This window comes from Etheostoma spectabile, chromosome 10 (genome assembly GCF_008692095.1).
Source record: "Etheostoma spectabile isolate EspeVRDwgs_2016 chromosome 10, UIUC_Espe_1.0, whole genome shotgun sequence".
Lineage (NCBI taxonomy): Eukaryota > Metazoa > Chordata > Actinopteri > Perciformes > Percidae > Etheostoma > Etheostoma spectabile.
This window is the reverse complement of record NC_045742.1, coordinates 14261782-14281570: the sequence shown is the minus strand read 5'-3', so window position 1 is coordinate 14281570 and position 19789 is coordinate 14261782. Positions and strand designations below refer to the sequence as shown.

General features: G+C 38.7%; 2 protein-coding genes across 10 annotated transcripts in view; both read left to right on the top strand.

The window, feature by feature from the left end:
- Positions 1-9636, top strand: part of nxf1a (nuclear RNA export factor 1a) — a 14140-nt gene extending 4504 nt beyond the window's left edge. For all 8 annotated transcript variants that reach the window (XM_032528261.1, XM_032528262.1, XM_032528269.1 and 5 more), the window contains 17 exons: positions 1758-1862; positions 2133-2213; positions 2549-2618; positions 2906-2994; positions 3167-3274; positions 3395-3504; positions 5962-5998; positions 6383-6451; positions 6607-6662; positions 6885-6992; positions 7184-7242; positions 7364-7479; positions 7578-7620; positions 7718-7796; positions 8789-8971; positions 9102-9162; positions 9276-9636. In XM_032528261.1, the coding sequence (XP_032384152.1) occupies positions 1758-1862; positions 2133-2213; positions 2549-2618; positions 2906-2994; positions 3167-3274; positions 3395-3504; positions 5962-5998; positions 6383-6451; positions 6607-6662; positions 6885-6992; positions 7184-7242; positions 7364-7479; positions 7578-7620; positions 7718-7796; positions 8789-8971; positions 9102-9162; positions 9276-9314 (1413 nt within the window). In that variant the 3' untranslated portion in view covers positions 9315-9636. The remainder of the gene's footprint in view (positions 1-1757; positions 1863-2132; positions 2214-2548; positions 2619-2905; positions 2995-3166; positions 3275-3394; positions 3505-5961; positions 5999-6382; positions 6452-6606; positions 6663-6884; positions 6993-7183; positions 7243-7363; positions 7480-7577; positions 7621-7717; positions 7797-8788; positions 8972-9101; positions 9163-9275) is intronic.
- Positions 9637-12502: 2866 nt separating this feature from the next.
- atg2a (autophagy related 2A) overlaps positions 12503-19789 on the top strand; it is a 25785-nt gene continuing 18498 nt past the window's right edge. For both annotated transcript variants that reach the window (XM_032528258.1, XM_032528257.1), the window contains exons 1-8: positions 12503-13045; positions 13418-13580; positions 14277-14426; positions 14650-14752; positions 16522-16666; positions 17185-17445; positions 18721-18820; positions 19506-19670. In XM_032528258.1, coding sequence (XP_032384149.1) covers positions 12875-13045; positions 13418-13580; positions 14277-14426; positions 14650-14752; positions 16522-16666; positions 17185-17445; positions 18721-18820; positions 19506-19670 — 1258 coding nt within the window. In that variant the 5' untranslated portion in view covers positions 12503-12874. The remainder of the gene's footprint in view (positions 13046-13417; positions 13581-14276; positions 14427-14649; positions 14753-16521; positions 16667-17184; positions 17446-18720; positions 18821-19505; positions 19671-19789) is intronic.

Here is a 19789-nt window from a genome sequence, read left to right as displayed (position 1 = left end):
TTTAATGCTCTGAATTCGTGCTCTGAAAAACCGTGAAAGTTATTTGTGCTTCCTTTTTGATTTATTTTATCCTTGCCTGTAAAAATTATATTACCAGTCCCAGGGTGGTAGTAACTCGTCACAAAAGTAACGCAATTACAGTAGTGTATTCCTTTTTGCTGTAACACAGTAACGCAATACAATTTGGGTAATGTTATACTCGTTACAATCTCAGTAATGCAAGTTCCAACGCATTTTAACACAACATTTAGTGTTGTTTTTTTTGTCTTTTTAAATTCACCAATTTTCAATTTTTCAATTCAATTTTATTTATAGTATCAATTCATAACAAGAGTTATCTTGAGACACTTTACAGATAGAGTAGGTCTAGACCACACTCCAGAATTCACAAGGACCCAACAGTTCTAGTAGTTTCCTCCAGAGCAAGCAACAGTGCGACAGTGGCGAGGAAAACCTTCCTTTTAGGAAGAAACCTCGGACAGACCCAGGCTCTTGGTAGGCGGTGTCTGACGGGCCGGTTGGGGTTAGAATTAAGAGTGGACCCCAACACCTGAAAACATTTTTTCATTGAAAAAAAAAAAAAAAGCTGTTAGTGTTATTTCTTGCTGCTATATTTGATGGTTGAGATGACTGCATAGACAGATACATTTGCGAGATGGTTATTATTTACGGAGTTATTGCGCTGCGTTGAAGCGAGCTGTCCCGTCTCTGTTCCTGTAGTCATAGCCAGAACTAGAAACGGTACGAACATCATCTGTGCCCCAACAGGTGACCGTACATCAGCGCGGACAGCAGTGCGTCCGAGCTGCTGACAGATAGAAACATGTCGGGAATTACTGTTTAGGCTTTCTACACGTAAGATTATTGCATTTTAGTAGTCGTGGAGAGTAACTATGCCTGTACTGGAATGGCTTCAAATAACGACCAAAAACGCTTGTCTTTTACTGTGATCAAAAACTGTTCAGTATGTTGCAGTTTTACAAACAAAAAAGTGAGCAAACAAACATGTTTTGCATCTAGCGTCTTACGTTTATCTCAGTAAGCTAGCAAGAGTACACAATAGACAACTTCCGTGTAGGCTACTTCAAAATAAAAGCACTTACTGTGACGGTTTGCAGTAAAACTAAATTACTGTTAAACAAATAAAGTTGTGTATCTTTTCACATATCAGCTGTAAATCAAGAACTGTAAATAATGTAGCTAGTGAGTTTTAATCACACTTTAATTGACCATTGCCTTTTGACTGTTTTTAACTAAACATGAATTTCTTATTCAAGTGCTTTTAAAATAAACATGTTACAACAATGCCATACTTCAATACACCTGTAAGGTACTTTTAATTGAGTATTTTCATTCTCCTACTTGCCTATAGTACTTATCTATTTTTATAGCTGTAGTTACTTTGCATGCTCATAAATATAATCTATTATGTGGATAAAGAGAAGACTTTATTGATTCAGTGGTGAAATTCACAAGTTAGCTGCCAAGTCAAACTTCCGTTGTTATTTTGGTGAAAGTAATGCAAAAGTAGTGTAACGCATTACAATTCAGACAGGTAATATTGTAATATAACTAAGTACTCTCAAATGACCGTAACTAGTAATCTATAATGTATTACATTTTGTAAGTAACTTGCCCAACACTGACCAGTCCACATTTTGACATATTTGGAGCTAAAGATTTCAAGGAAACAGAGTTTATATATACAATCTTTGTATCAATTAATTTTAATTCTCTTTCTCACCCTGTCTCTCCAGTACCATGTTGACCATAACAGGGTCCACTTCTATGTGGATGATTCCTCTGCTGCCAATGCTTTGCATAAATGTTCTCACAAGATTACAGACACAGATGGTTATAAGGTATGTTTGCTTCAAAATGGAAATCTCATTCTTATTTCTGCAAAAAGTCTTTAGTCCGCTATTCTTACTGATACGTTTTCCTATATGTATCGTCAGATCATGGTAACACCCTACACTGTCATTAAGTTCCTATCTACTTTGACACAGTGTCACACAATTTTCAACCAATAGTTTTGCAACCGTGACCTTTTAAATAATGAATAACCATAAATCACACACACCTATTTATCTAACATCTTCCTCATGTCACTTGCTGTATGTTTCTTCAAGGTGGAAGTGCACATCAATCCCAGCGCGCCACCATCCTTCCTCCTCTCTGACCTAAAGCCTGAACACTTGGAGCACCTGAAGGTGAGCTAGATGAAGTAATAAACCATCTGAATGGGGCGGAGACGAGGATATTTTAGAATACGATGGTTCAAACTTCATTTAGTCTCTAATGTACATGAACTAAAAATATGCAGATTTTGGCAGTACAGATGGTTTTTGAAATTAAGTAGTTTGACCGGAATGATGGAGACAGTTGAAGTGCTACATTTTCCAAGCAACAGACTTTTGGGTGTTTTAGGAGTTCATGTAAGACACAATTCCTATTTATGTTTTCATTCCCTTTTCCTTCTGCCCTCTAACCCAATTACAATAAATTGGAGAGAGTTTCTGTTTATTTTGCCATTTATCTTTCACAGCAATGCATGGCAAAACGTTTTGATGGCTCCCAGCAAGCACTCGACTTGAACAACATCCGAACAGACCCAGGTAATCATACTTTCTCCCATCCCTTTCACACACGAATTGTATGTATACCATGATGATATTGAACGCTGATTCAACCAGAGGCTGACAATCCATACTAGACTAGTTATTCTCTGGTCATTGCTGTTCAGAAATTACTGCTAAACCATTAAATAAACCATTGGGAAACAATAAATTTGTCACTACAATGTTGTTTTATATTGAGGATGCAATAAATGATGCAGAAAATCTGGTGATGACATTCTTTTATTACCTTACCGTCACTGAAAATATCTTATTTCATGTGACAGATCTGGTGTCCCAGAACATTGAAGTCATTTTAAATAGGAAGACGAACATGGAAGCTGTCATCAAGATCATTGAAGAAAACATTCCAGAGGTAAAATAAATATAGCAGATTTTTTTTTCTTTTTTTCTTTTCCTGGAAAAGAAGTGAAAAAGTATTTGCGGTTGTCATTAAGATGGTACACATCATAGCTTCTTTCTAATTAAGTGATGGGTCAAACTGAAAAGGCTTACACCCGTATGTCTGTGTCTCTGTCTCTTGCCAGCTGAAGGGTTTGAACCTGAGCAACAACCGTATTCACAAACTGGATGAACTTGCTGATTTGGTTACCAAGGCGCCTAATCTGAAGACCATCAACCTCTCTCACAATGAGGTAAAACTGGCTTCTCAGTTGATCAAGCAAATAATAACCAGACCAGTGATTTAATTGGGCCCTTAACGTGATGTATTTTCTTCTCACACCAACTTGTTCTGTTTCTGGGTGCTTGTCCAGCTTAAGTCAGACCGGGAGCTGGACAAGGTGAAAGGACTGAAGCTGGTGGAGCTGTGGCTGAACAGGAACCCTCTGTGTGACCTCTTCAAGGATCAGGCCACGTACATCAGGTCAGTCAGCGATTTTTGGGGCGTGATGGGAGAAGATTTTATGGAAGGGACACAGTGGTGTGACTGTTCGGCAGCATGTAGAGGTTTCCTGTATGAATAGTATGCAGCAGCGTGACACAAAAGATGATCAAGCAAGCCTTTGTATGTGTGTGTGTTAGATCCCTTTACAATAACTGAAATAATTTGATCCGACAGTCAATGAACTTTTACATCAAGCAGAGCCAGCTGACATTCACTATTAACTCCCTGTGTATGTGTGGGGAATGGGGAAAGAATGTTTTTTGGGATTTGTAATCCGTTCAAATGTTCCTTCTTTTTGGTTGTTCTACACATTTCTTCCCACTTGATGATTAACCTTTCTTCCTTTACACTGCAAACTAAACATTTCTTACTTTAAAAAGTTACTGGGAGGTCCTCTAACCATGATGCACTTCCACGTGGTTTTCCTTTCAGCTCGCTTAAAGTCCTCACAGTTTGGCCAGCCATCTTCTCTCTGCCAGCTATTCAGCTTCTCTGTGGGACATCCTTTCAATCTTTGGTGTATTTTATGGTTCTCAGTGATGCTGTACCCAGCACTCCCCTGCTAACATCCTTGTTAGCTATCCCTGCTGTAAAGCTCCACTGAACTGCTGTGATGCATACATCTGAGAAGAAATACTTTAAATAAGGACATTCAGCTTGACAACCCTTTGAACACACTGTGTTCTGCTTTAAAAAATAAATGAATCCACGATATCTTGAGCAGTACTGTAAAACCGTGTAGGTTTGTGTATTGGAGAGAGGGCAATTCACAGTTGTCTTGACAACTTTTTGGATGAAACAAAGAGAGTTCACAGCCAATGATTTCCTCTCCCCTTGTAGCATCCTTGCCCACTCGGCCCCTGTATTAGGCGAGTATGGAAGGCTGGATAGCCCATGACGGGTAAGATCCCACCTTGAAACCCCGGGACAACCTAAGGCAGGCACAGTCACGATTACTCGGCCTCAGTCCCTGAGAGCTCTGACTCACTGAGAATAAGACAAGAAGAAATTTTGAAGATGGGGCTCGGCAGAAAGAGCAGTTGGGCTGAGGAGGAGGAGGAGGAGGATATGTGTCATTATTAATGACCAATGATGGGCCACAGAGAGAAAGCAGCCTGTCTCTTTCACTAAGTTGGTTCTCTTGGCCTAAAACAGACCTATGCTGTTCAGTGAATGAAGTGCAGACTTTGGCAAATGCCCTCAACTAACTTTTGTGGGAAATGTGTTCTGAACTGGAAATTGAAGTCCAGTTTTTCCTGAAATAAGTCAAACGGAGAAAAAAAACGTGAAAACTTCCTCTGCCAATTTCCGATGGCTGTGACCAGTTTCTGATTGCTGTAACCAGTACATAAAAGCTCACATATAAAGCAGAGAGAGCAGAGTAGAGAATTATCACTCTAGTCCAATGCTTAATGATCTCCCAGTCCTTCTGTAACTAGAGGCATGGGGCCAAATTAAGCTTGAAAATTGAAAGCTTACCATATGAAGGTCTTTGCCAGTGAATGAAGACCCATCTCTTCAAATTTTGTGGCTATGAGATACTTAACTTATTACGGCTTTGTGTGTGCAGCAGGGGAAGGCAATAGGATGAGTGGTGGGACTGCTGCGTCCAGTTCACTCTGAGTCCAGTTTTTGTTACGCTCTGTTTTCAGGTTGTCTTTCTTTGCTGATAATCAGGAGTACTGACAAACTCACTCACATGATGGAGAGAGAATGAATGTTGGTGCTAGTGTTTGTGTGAATTTGACTTGATATATTTTTTTTCCCCCAGACCCTGTTGTGTGTTTTTTTGTTTTTGTTTTTTGGGTGATGTAGACTCATCTGCTTCCCAGCATCTTGGCCGGAGTTTGGGGAGGGTGGGCGGCATGAGACCAGCGGTAACCACCGCTCTCTCCCAGCAGTGCATAACCTCTTTATTTCACTAATTCAAAATGAATGTTTGCTGGTTTGAGCACAGTCTGGTAGATTGTGAAACTCTGCATGTTTATATGTGTGTGCTCCTAGAAAAGTGTGCTTATATTGCTTCCCCATGTCAGATCTGTGTATATCTCCATATTGGGGGAGAGGGTGAGTATGCCTGCTGGTAAGTACACGTTGGGATGGGAAAATTGAAGGGCACAGCATTAAACTGAAGGAAGGATGAGGGCTTGTACGATAGTCCATTTGTGGATTTCTTGTATTAAAAATAATAAATCCCTTTTGGCACTGGTTGTAGTTAACACTCAATTTGTATGTATTTATACATGACATTATTCTTCCAAATGTTTTTGGCAGTGTATCATCTTAAATTTACTTAAATTAAAAAGGCACAAAGACATTAAATGGGTCAGCAGGTGTGACTGGCAGTGCCTTCTACAGTAGTGAGCATCATTTTATTTGCGTGTGGTGTAGTTTGTGGTGATAACTTTCCTGCTCTTGATTTTTGTTCCGTACTAGTGCTGTGCGGCAGAGGTTTCCCCGGCTTCTCAAACTGGTGAGTTAACGCATTTATCTCATCACATCCTCCCTTTGCAATCATCCTCCCAAATCCCCATATTAAATGCTTTTGTGAAAATTGTTTAAATCAGCATCCAGCAATTATGTTCATAACTTGATTAGATGTGTCAGGATCTGTCTGATTCCGCTCAGCAGATTGAGATATCACGTAGTAGATAGGCTTTACACTGATTAATCAGAGCAGGTCATTGCAGTGTTGCGATTAAGACAACTTGCAGAGTTTCTACAAATTGGGAAAAGTAGAGGAACACATTTTGTCAAATACATTTGCTGTATCTAAGAAATTAATACAAAGTGGCAGAAAGGTCTGTCAGTGCTAATTTCTCTCATGTATCTTCCTTCATGTGTGGTTTGTTTATAGGATGGTCATGACCTCCCCCCACCCATTGGATTCGATGTGGAAACACCCACCACTATCCCCCCCTGCAAGGTTACTTGTTTTGTCTTGTGTGATTTAATTGTATATTGTTATGCAAACTGACACTGATCCTTCTGGAGTAGGAGACATTCTGTGTAACCTCTCCAAGGTGGGATTTGTCTCCTTTATGCACCTGACTAATGTATTTTTTCCATTTGACAATCCAGGGAAGCTGTTTTGGCTCCGATGAAATCAAGGTCATTATCCTTCGGTTCTTGCAACAGTGAGTTTCTACTTTTTTTTTTTTTTTTTTTTTTTTTTTTATGTTGACAATCATCTTGCAACGGACAGTTGATCCTTCCCTGTTTTTCAGGGTTAATTCACTGGTAAAGTGACCCAACCGGTAGCTGATTCACCAGTACTGCTTTTAAATAAAATCCAGAAAAAGTTTTTTTTGGGCAAGAAAGAATCCCATGTAAATACAGGAACAACACATGTATTGCAGGTACTACAGTATATACGACTCTGGGGACAGACAGCCACTCCTGGATGCTTACCATGATGGAGCATCGTTATCCCTCACAACACCTTACTCCACCCAAAACCCCTCCAGGTAAGAACACACTTCTGTATATATGTAATAACACATGAATAAATGAGATGCAAAGTTTTTTTTAGTGGATCCGCAGTTAGAATTTTACTAAGTTGTTCAATTTTTTACATTGTTCCACCCATCATCACACCTCCTTATCTGACTCGGCTGTATTCATGTTGATTCCATCTGTCCCTGTCTTCCTGTTTTAGGAGCAGTCTGGGAGAGTATCACAAAGACACTCGAAACCTGAAGCGGATCAAAGACTCTAGTGAGTTTTCCTATCAAGCTGTTGACCTGTAATAGTGTCTAAATTGTTGAGATTGAATGTTTTTATTTATTTATTTGAGTTGCCTCCTGATGTTACCTTCTCTGAATCTTGTCTTTTTCAGCAATGCGGTTTCGACTGCTAAAGCACACACGACTGAATGTGGTAGCTTTCCTCAATGAGTTGCCCAAAACTCAGCATGATATCGCCTCGTTCACTGTCGACGTAAACACCTACACGGTGAGATTGTTTGTTCTGTAAGCCAGCACTTGTCATTAGCCTTTTCCTGTGACTCATTTCTCATGTATTAAATCTGCAAAAATGTTTTCCATTTACAGAACACACTGTTGTCGTTCACAGTGAGCGGAGTCTTCAAAGAAGGTGAGTTGTTTGGTCATCATGATTTTCTTTTGTTCTCATCCACTGCAAAGATAAGGGGTGTTGATGTTGTTGCTAATGTGTCATGTTTGTTTTTCAGTTGCTGTTGATGGTAAATCCAGAGAGTCCACCATGGCTTTCTCTCGAGTTTTTATCACAGTCCCAGCAGGGAATTCTGGGTGAGTTTAGTGAGCTCCCAGTGGTTTGTATTCCTGTTTTCCTTCACGGTTTCCCTGAGGAGGTGTCATATTACTAAATTAGTAACAACGATTACCTGCCTAGAACTGAACGGTGACGTTGCGTTATATGGTATGCATCTTGAAGTTCACATTAAATTGCTTTCTGTAAAACACTTGTCACACGTATTGTCTTGAAAAAAACAATACTGATCAATAACAAAGAAGGTCACATCAAGTCCAAATCAGTATGTCACAGGGCTGACACAGTGACAGATTCACACTCACACCTAATAACTATTAAGAGTCCAGTTAAACCTGCGACTGTGGGAGGAAACTGGAGAACCCAACACAAAGTTACAGAAAGAATAACTAAACATTAAAGAATTTCATTTTCTGGGTGGTTGATCATTGATTTAAAATCATTGATTTACCAATAAACACAAACAACTAGAATACCTGGCGGTAAATAACATAAATACATTTTAAAAGAGACAAAGAAATCTGAGGTCTAATGCAGTTGGTCTGTTCCCTCAGGTTGTGGCAGGTAGAGACGAACTGTCCTGCAGGAATGAAACCTCTTTATTTACCCTGGTACAAATTGTAATTTGTCATTATCAGAACAGTTTTTTGACTGCGGGGGTTTTTAACCTGGATGTTGGAAAATAATAGCCTTGTGTTTACATGACCTGCAAAACTTTAGCATGAAACATAGTATTTGCTGTATTTTTGTAGAGGGGAGACAAAAACCCAGCTCATTACAATTTTCCAAAGACTGGAATTTGTTTTTGCTTTGCAGGGAAAGTTAGATCCTTTTTTAGGATAAATTTTGCCATCTAGTGTTGAGATCGGGTTAATGAGATTACTTACTATATCTCAATATTATTTTGAAAATCAAACTTCATATAAAACTTGGCAGTTTGAAATTGCCTCTGCTTTAAGGGTGCTTTACAAAAACATGCCTTTCCTTAAGCCATGTTCTTTCTGTGCCACAGTGTGTGCATTGTGAACGACCAGCTTTTCATCCGGATGGCTACAACAGAGGAGATTCGCAGAGCCTTCGTTGCCCCCGCCCCAACTCCCTCTTCCAGCCCCGTCCCCACCCTCACTGCACCGCAGCAGGAGATGCTCACAGCCTTCTCGCAAAAGTCTGGCATGAATCTGGAATGGTCCCAAAAGTAAGTTTTGTTTTTGTGCATGTGGTGTGGGCAATGTTTTATGCCATAATTGAATCCTTAATTTACGATATCTAACACATAATAATAATATTAATAATAATAATAATAATAATAATAATCTTTGTTGTAGGTGTCTGCAGGACAATGAGTGGGATTTTACCAGAGCGGCACAAATTTTCACTCAGTTAAAGGTAACATGACAGTTCATAGTTCCACTGTCTACATTTCCATAAAGGTGTGGTCATTTTTTATTTATTTTTTCATGGAAAGGCCCTGAAATGGTTTTCCCTCTTTCTCTTTTCAGACTGATGGCAAGATCCCCAACGTTGCGTTCATAAAATAATCGAAGTGTTGAATCATACTTCTGTGAAATAAAATCTGCAGTAATTTTATTTATGGCTTTTGTTTTATCCGTTACACTTTGCCTTTTTGTTGTATTAAAAATAATGTAGATCAAGTTTACTATTTTGTTTTAACAGCCAATTTTTGACCTAAAGACTGACGTTATGATACCATTTTGGTTGTCATTGTAACCTTAGTTTTTGGTCAGTCTATAGAAATCACTACATGTTAGGAATAAAGAGAAATGGCCAGTGGTTTAACATGTGTTGATGTTGATTTGTTGTATTATGTTAAACAATAAAACTGAATATTTTGTTATCCAACTGATAAATTTCACTTTAGCCACAATAAGAACAACATATTTTGTGTGGAAGTCAAACACCTGCCTTTTATGGCAATAATCCAAGGATTTATAAATTGCACCTCTGTACCCATCTAATGATACTTTTGTAACCTAAAATCTAGTTTTTATAATGCAAAGTTTGTTTTTGTTTTTAAATGTGCATAGTAGTAAGAGCAACTGGTGTCCTCAAAGATCTTAAGTTTCCTAAAAAATGACGTGCTGGGATCAACAACTACCATGTACAAGTCTATTCCAGTAGCTGCAATTATAACAAATGACTTAAAATACTAACCATACATTTTGTTATTATGTTCAGGCTAAGTTTTAGACATTATTTTCATAAAGCAAATACTGGATCTATCAACCTTACAGGGTGGTCATTTACCAGACATACGTTCAGTAGCGTTATCAACTGCTCTGTAGATAGAAATATTTCAAAAGCTTCTAAATATTAAAGAAACATCCAATGAAATTGTTAATGGAGCAGTTAAAGGTGTTAACAAGACCATGAGATTAAAGGAGCCGTTCAGATTTCTTTAGTCAGGTGCCAATTTCAACAAAACATCTTTTGCTTGCTATAATCATTCCTCCTGTTCATTAAGAGATACCTTCCTAATGTGCTTTTGATGTAGGGAGACTGTTTCCTCAGACAGCCTTACCATGCTTAGCTGCAGTGGAGGGAAAATAAAACACTGCAACCTTAAAGACAACCACTTGATTCATACATAACTCATACTGCTCGCATCTTCAGCTAACGTTATGAATGGAATTTTGCACAGAATGAAGACTGTAACCCCCCTCATTTACATTGAAAGTACATAAGTGAGGGATCTCTAATTGCCCAATAAGAACAGAAGGAATGATTCCAGAAAGCAAATACTGTTTCAATGTTAACATGGGTACCCTCTAAACAAACATGAAAAAATGTGGACTTATCCTTTAATTTCCCAGTGGACTCTAAAAGTTTGTCGGGTCACCAATATAAACTTAAATCATTGAAATGTTCAGGTTACGTGAATCTTATTGCTATTAATGTGCAACACTAAAATGGAAATCCAAATACCCAATTGGACTTTATAAATGAATACAGTCCAATTGGGTATTCTGATTTTCCATTGCATAAATTAATACAGTAATTCTATACAACAACATATCTGTTGATAAACAACTTTTACAATAAAGTTATTGACTATAATACAGTATATGAATATTATTAGATTAGATTAGATTAGATTAGATTATACTTTATTTATCCCACGACGGGGAAATTCTGTCGTTACAAGTAGACAGCATAGCAGCAACAGCAAAAAACGAAAAACAAACAATACACAACAACAGTAAGCACGAAAGAATAGAAGCAGAATACAAGGCAAGAAATACGGCAAGATGAAAATATGGTAGACTGAGTAAGTAAAATGCCGTCAAACAAAAGGATTGAGTGTAAAACTAATTTTATTTAATTATATTCAATATTGTAATGTACACACACACACACACAACATACTCAAATTGAGCAATGGATCATTATGGTTTTCAGAAGATGAACACGCACATGCGCACACACAGTAGCTGAGACTTGCAAAAGATCCTACTATTGTGTTTTTCCATCACATAAACATGCACAAACATACACAATACAAACATATAGACACAACTTCAATATACAGCTTTGTAAACTTGATATTATAACACCTTTGATGTGTTTTTTCCTAAATGGGGACAAGATAATTAAATAAATTAGTTTTTTTTCCTTTATGTTAGCTCTCCGTTGTTTGTGGATACAATTGCATCAGTTCATTTTGACCTGGGGATATCCTTGCTAATAACTGTCGCATACCATTCTAAAAGAACTGATTTCTCCTCATTTAACTGTGAAATTAGGTATCATTTCATGCAAATGAGGTCTGTTTACCATGAATGGAAAAAATAAGTGTAAAACTAGTTGTGATGAATTGGAATGTTGGATTAAAGTGGTAATACAGAATTGAGTGATAAATTATAATTGTCTATGCTTTATAAACAAGCAAGGCAGACCAGGTCACTTCTGACCCGCAAAGACAACAGGAGAGATTTTTTGCTGCCATTAAAAATAATAAATTGGTTTCAAACCAGTATCCTGACTAATCACTAACATATACCAGTCAGTGATGATCCATAAACATAGATTCATCTTATCTTAACTTTAATGAAAATAATTCATAATTTATGCTTATTTTACTCCAAAATTAGGTATTATTTCATGTACATTAAGTTTATTCACCATACATTCCAAAATAAGTGTAAAACTAGTGGTAATGAGTTGGAATGAAGTTGTCTAGAAGGTGTGAAATAGAATTGGGTAATAATTTATACTTTACTTTATAAATAGGCAAAACAGGGACAACAGGTGTGATTATTTTCTGCCATTAAAAAATTTAAATGGTTTAATAACAGTATCCTGACTAAACTTGGACTTAAACCCGTCTGTGATAACCCATCAACATATGTTCCTGTTGATCTAAACTGTTAGTCAAAATAATTCATATTTTTAGCCTTTTTTGATTTAGAAATTTGGTATAATTAAATAAGTTTTTGACCATATATTAAAAATAGAAGTGTAAAACTAGTGATACTAGGTTGGAAGGAAGTTGACTAAGAAGATGTAACACAGAATTGGGTGATAATTTATACATGCTTTATAAACTCGCAAAACAGACTGGGTCAAATTTGACCCGGGAGGACAACAGGTGCCTGGACGACGGGAAGAAAACACAAGGGTTAACCTTACAAAGATGGCGCCTGGGTATGTCTCTTTTCCGGGATTTGCCTTTCGTCACTGTGACGCAAGACGCACGTACGTTCACCATACCATCAGTTGGCGTATGATAACAATAAACAACCCTGAAACAAGAGAAACGTACCAACTGGAACTGCAGCTCCAATTCGACAGAAACGTACCGAAAATATGAGCCGAGACAGCCACAGACAGTTGGAGTAACGTCTCGTCAAGTAGCAGGGGAGTCTCATCAGGATTTTTGAATTTTTGTGTCAAGCTTAGGGGAGAACTTACGTAGAAGAAGTTACGGTCTACCCTTCCTTAGCCCCATGTAGCTAACTGTGGCTCATTCCTTGTTTTTGCACACTTAGCGTTAGTCTGTTATGCAGTTGCCAGAGGACTGTACTCGCACTCGTTCTCCTTCGCCACCTCTTTGCTCCCTCTCCCCGCTCTCTCTGGCCATATGTCTCGCTGGCTTTTCCCCTGGTCAGGCTCAATCAAGAAGCGGGCCTGTCGGTACCTCTTACAGCACTACCTCGGTCACTTTCTGCAGGAACGACTGAGCTTGGACCAGCTGGGCTTGGACCTCTACAACGGCAGCGGTGTCATCAAGGAAATCAACCTCGATGTCTGGGTGAGTTTTTAAAAGAGAGGTGGCTGTCAACTTTGCACCACAGCAGCAGTAGTCATCGTGTGTTTTGTCTGGCTCGTGCACCCTTGACTGTTTCGCAACTGCACTCGAGTTCAACAACAATCTCCAACGTCATGCTCTCAGCCTAGCTCGCATTTCTTCGACGAAATCCAGTTATGGGGAACGCATCACCAGATTAACAGCACCTCTCCCTCGTGTCCTAACATTCAGTATATATGTATTTACACCTGCCATCTTGGCTGTACACTTTCTTTGCTTTATAAGTCTACACCAGAGTGATGAGACAGTGTGAAACCAGTTATTCAGATTTCTTTCACTTTGTGTTTCTTACTGACTGCTTCCTCTCTACTCCAGGCGGTCAATGAGCTTTTGGAGTCTCTTGGAGCTCCTCTGGAGATAGTGGATGGCTTTGTGAGCAGCATAACAGTGACCATCCCCTGGCAAGCTCTCCTGACCGATCACTGTACCTTAGAAGTTTCTGGTCTTCAGATAACATGTCGACCCAAGTACCGGACCAGTAAGTTAACTTAAATACATGTTCTTGAGTCAATATTTGGGATTTACGCTTGGGTTTTCTACTTGGCCACTAAACATGCACCAGCCATCCATAGGTTGAGTAAAGGGGGGTTTCCGGGGTTTATCAGATCAGATCCGCTGTGGTCCAAAAGTGTATTGTAAGGACTAATTTGTCCCAGTTTTTCATACAGTTTCCCCAAAACTATTTCTGATGTAGAGCTCTTGTTATGCAGTGAAGCAGGTGACACAGAAGTGTCTAGTTGTTAAGATCTGATATTTAAGTGCATTAGTAAAAAAAGTACACATCAGTATCCTCATTTGTCTAGACCCCAAGCTGGCATAATGAAATCAGTTGTTTTGTCAGAGCAACAGTCCAAAAAAACCCAAACAGGCACTTAAATATCACATATGAAGAAGAGCACCAGCATATCCTCAAGTAATTTCATTTTTTGAATTCTTAATTATTTTTAATAATGGACTGAAATGATTAATTGTTGACTATTTTGTTAATTGATGAACTTCCTGGCAATCAATCAGCTCTGTACTGGACTACAGAAAGCTCAGTAGGTGCAATTTACATCTCCATGTGTAAAGTGGAAATATTACGTCACATACTAAGGAGTTTACAAATGTTCGCATTGTATTTTTAAAAAAGTGCACACGTCACCTAAAGAAATGGGATTTTGTTTGTACTCAGGTGGGGGTTGGGACTCCCAAGGCTGGTCATCAAGCATGACCTCAAGCATGCAGCTGGCCCAGGAGTGTCTGAAGGACCCCCCGGAGGCGTCCGAGGAGCCACCCGCCCAGCTGGAGGGGCTTGAAATGTTTGCACAAACCATTGAGACGGGTGAGTCGAATCTGTGTGTGCCCTCACTCTGTGAAGAAGTGAGTGTGAACATACAGACATCAGTTCACCCACAGTCAGAATGTGCTCTCTGACAGTATTACTGGGAATATTTCTTAAATGAAAAAAACCAAAAGATTCTGAATACATAACGCTAAGAAAAGATGGTTTGGAAGATCGGTGCTGATAAAACTTTGCATTTGTCTCATCTCATCTGTGTTTGTAGTCCTTCGTCGTATTAAAGTCACCTTCATAGACACCATCGTTCGCATCGAGCACCAGCCCCTGGACCTGGAAACAGGCGTTGCCTTAGAGGTGCACATCAAACGGTACGTCCTTGCTCACTTAATTCACTTAAAGGAAATTAACTTCAAAGAATATGACTCTTTGTCTTTTTTTTAAATTTTAAAATGTCCTCTTTGTTATTGCTACAGTAGGGTTTATACACATTGTGTTAATTCATTTTTGGTGCAAACATCCTGAAAAACAGAAACACATTGTTTTGGTACTGTTTGCTCCTGGAACATGCTGATAGAGAGCAGCTCATGTTGCCAAACCAGAGGTCACTTTTTACAGTTAATTTGGCAATAATATATTTATTGAAAAGCATACCTATATCATACCATACATAATTACATCTACAAAAGAATATAGTGCAGCACGCCAAGCTACTTTGGTAAAGACATTAACACAGGATTTTTTAGTGTCTTTTGAGGCCAGATCAGAGCAAAAACATAGAAGGTGGTTGTGTTTTTTAATAAAATATGTTCAGGCATTTTACATAACACTGAAATGTAGCCTGAAAACCGAAACTGGGTCTGAAGCACTTTAGGCGATTAAAACAAAGAAAAAGCTTCAAAGAATGAGATTGAACATAGTGGTTAGCATACATTTCTACAAATAAAAGCATCCACATTCATACCCACAGCTTCTCTTTTGATGGATTTCACTTTTTATCACTCACAAGAGAGTGCTACTATGCTAAAATGTCTTTTGGTGATCAGTGATCTTGTAACTCTCCCTCATCAGCACTTACAATATATTACAGTCAGGGGAGAGTGAAAGCAAAATGGAAGACAATAATTAGATTTAGTCTTTTCTCTGCTCATCAGCAGAAAAGGAGAAGAGGATCCTGCAAAGTTATGAATTTGCACTCCCTGACCTTATATTGTCAGACAGCCTCAGCGTGAAGCTCATTTTGAACGAGGTCGGTATTGACGAGGTCATTCACCTGAGCAGGCTTCTATCAGGGGCTGCAAATAAGTGCAGTCTGTACTTAAGGTGTTGTCAATATGGGATGTCAGCCTGTGGCTTTGACATTGATGAGTATGTGGCCAATGTTGCTGTGAAGAGCCAGATAGTTAACTGGTTGTATGACTATAGATAACATAATAATCATGATTAGTGCAATCCTTTATTATGTTCTCAATATGTTGATGTATTTTATGCATTTGTATTTCTAGGTACAGTGTTCAGTCCTAATCAAATTAAAGGTACATATAGTGCTCATGTGACAATATTATTAAAGCCAGATTTGCAAATTAAAGGTAACTCTCCACTTATTTGATTAATTACCAGGTAGTCACGGCTGCGTTTCTGGCGCCACATGTCCCATGACTGTTGCCATTTTCTAACGTGTTACTGTGACACTGTTGAAACCTTTTTTTGTGGCTTGTTGACAAAGTTGCTCAGAATGGCTGTGTTGATCTTGGGTCAGTGACCAGAAGGCCCTGTTATCTCAAACGCTTGACTTTTAACAAAACAACCGATTTGAGTCCCATGAAGCATGTTACAGGATGAGTGTTTATTAAACGGGATGCTGTCTGATCATACTGCAGAACTATACTTCAGCAACAAAATATGAAGTGCTACTTGTACTGATCAGTATGTCAGGTATATTCATTATAAAACCATGGTATCATTTCCATGAACAATTTGATAGAGTTCCTTACCTCATACCAATAGTACTGTGAGTTTTTCTCGAAATGAAAATCGCATTAAGTGATATTATATTAAATCTCTTTTATTAATTTTATGGCGCTAAATAATTGGTGTGTACGTTTAAATAATGGGTGTGTACGTTTGCATGGTTCTCTAGGCTGGAATACTTTGACGAGGCAGTGCGAGATCCAGCTAGCCAGACTGCAGTGCCTGTCGACATCCACCAGCCGCCCGCCTTCTTGCACAAGATCCTCCAGCTGAGCGCGGTTCAGCTGTTCTACGACAGCACCGGCACAGTTCAGGTGATGGAAACCTCACTGCTAAGGATTCTTTACGTCTAACCTCTGTATATTTTTTTATTTCTTTCACACTTTTATTCATTTCTGTATGTAATGTATGTAGTCGCCTAATTATTAGCCGGATCACGAAAGATTAAGCACATTAAAACCAAAAATATCAAAGAATAGGTCTTAAGAAATGGGTAAAAACTCAAAATACTTACACCACATCCTTTGCCACAGCGTGAGCCGTCTAGGAGGAGCTGATGTGGCTTAAAGGGGTTTATAATTGACTTAAAATGTCTAGTTATTCAAACTTTGATAAATCAGTTTCTCACTCCCACAGTGATGTTTGAACAAGATGAACTTGAAGTAATAACCCCTTACCTTTGTTTTTATGTGAAAGCCTAACCAGGGACAAGGACTGCAAATTAGCCTACTACTCTTGTAAACTTGGAGGAACATATCACACTGTACATCAATATGAAACAACAAAATAATTTATTACCAGAAATGCTCATAGATTTTTCCTAATTTCTTAGGGGCCTCATGATGAGGAACCCCCTGAATCAGCCACGGCAAGTGAAGTAGAAGAAGAGGAAGAGGAGGACGAAGAAGAAGAAGAAGAAGAAGATGATGCGGAGGAGGAGGAGGAAGAGGAAGAAGAAGAAGAGGAAGAAGAGGCAAAGCCCCTGACAACCCCCCCCTGTTCTGCATCTCAGCCACTGCTCATAGGAAGCTGCTCCGGTTTCATTGAGACCACCGTCAAGATCAAACAGAATGACATGCTGCCTGGACCAAAGGTGTGTGTGTGGGTGTGTGTGTGGGTGCGTGGGTGTTTGTGTGCATACTGTAACTTCCTTTTTTTGTGATCAAATTTAATTTATTTTTATATATTTAAGGAACAAACAGTGACAAACAATACCGTACTGTAACATCTTAAAGGATTAGTAAATGCAACTGCGCTCAGAGGTGTAACTAAGGCTGGGCAATATATCTCTATTATATCAACATTGATGTATGAGATTAGATTTTTTTCCTTGTTTTAGAGGTTGTATTCCAGTAAAGTGATTTAGTTTTCTGAACTTACTAGACTATTTCAATTAGTTGTCTTTACCCCACTTAATCATTGTATCCACATTGTTGGTGATTATTTATCAAAACTCATTGTGATAATATTTTGTGAAAGCACCAATAGTCACACTACACACTACAATATTGCCACAATATTGACATTGAGGAATTTTGTAAAAAATATTGTAATATTAGATTTTTTCCATATCGCCCAGCTCTAGCTGTAACTATTCCAAATTTTGCTGTACGATAAATCTCGGCAATGATTGCAATTAACAATGTATTTGTCTTGTTCAGTCAAATTTAAAAATATTTATTTATTTATTACTTTTTTAAAAACAGATTAAAGTTTTAAATGAATCCCAGGATACATCTCTTGGTTGTATCACTGTCATGTAACCCAGATAATGTAAAAACACAAATACACAGTCGAATGGAGTAAACCTCACCTATTTATTATTATAAAACATTTTTTTCTAATTTCATCCACTCTTTTAATTTTTGTTGCTATGAACGTGTAGGTCAAGTGCCAACAACTACCATAGCTTTAGCTCAACAGTCCAACCAATAATCACTTAAATAATTACAATTTGTCATATCCAAACAAAATCAACAATTACCATCAATAGTCTTAGCAGCTTAGCTAATGTCAGCAATTAATTGCGGATAAACAAAGAAACTGCGACAACATAAACAAAATTGACGGGCACCCAGATAGCTCAGTTGGTAGAGCGGGTGCCCATGTTTAGAGGTTTACTCCTCGACGCAGCCGGCCCGGGTTCGAATCCGGCCTACGGCCCTTTGCTGCATGTCACTCCCCCTCTCTCTCCCCTTTCACAAACTTCACCTGTCCTGTCCATTAAAGGCCTAAAAATGCCCAAAAAATAATCTTAAAAAAAAAAAAAAAAAAAAAATTGACAATTAGATAATCATGTAATAAGTGTTACAGACATAACTATGCTCTCATTTTGACTTCTGTATCCTGTCTCTTTCCTGTTAATCAGTTGGAGTTGGATGGGAAGGTGGGCTGTGTCCACTTGCTGCTGTCTCCCGATCAAATAACCCATCTGACAGACCTGCTGGCAGCCCTTTGCATAGACACTGGTACAGTAAAACACAACCACTGTGATAAACATGTACCATTGCCAGGCCTGGGTTACACCTGCCACTTTTGCCATTAAACAATCTATATGGGATCACAATTTGACACTTTATTGAGAACTAAAGAAGAAGTTGGAATCTGAAATTGAAATTGCCTTTCTGACTCCTGGATCTTATTGGCATTACAGGTTATGTTTAATGTATCATAATGATTGTGGCATGAAACAAGATGAATCATGTGCTTTGATGATTTAAAAGATTATGGTGATTTGGTCAGCTTAAGCTGGCTGATTTAAAGAACAAGTCCGAGTATAGTCAGGTCATAGCGGGGCCTGTTATGATAACATGAATACATTATTATCAAATGGACATTAGCCTTCAAAATCCTTTTCTGTTCACAAATAGAATAGCAAATAATTGTTACGATGCTTACATTGATGCATGCACCACAAATTTGGGTGCCTAAAGGCATTAGCACTACAAAGTCAAGTCCCTAAAAGCCAGGAGGACTCTGAACAGATACACTCAGACACAGCCAATACACCTGTGTTGTTCCCTCTGTAGGACAAAGCTAGAGGGGAAGGTCACAGACCACTCTAAATGCCTGAATGTGAGGTCAGACTCAGCCTTGATCTCTTTCCATCTCAAACACATTCATAAATCTGTTTCTCTGTCCTCTACCCACCAGAGACAGAGACTAAGTGTGGTGGAGCATTCAGTCGTCCGTTAGACTCAGACGACCTGCGTTTGATTGAGGAGGACCTCGGTAAGCAGCTAGGCTCCAGTCCCAGAGACGAGGAGTGGGATACTGAGCCCGACCTAGAGCCCTACATGACTGGCCTGGAGAATGGAGGTACACAGAGCAGTTTGTCTGAGATACATCATAACCTCAGCAGACCCTGTGAAGGCATGTAGTTTGTAACCATGTCAGCTATTGTGGGTAAACAAAAAAAAAAAAAGAAGTCAGTTCAG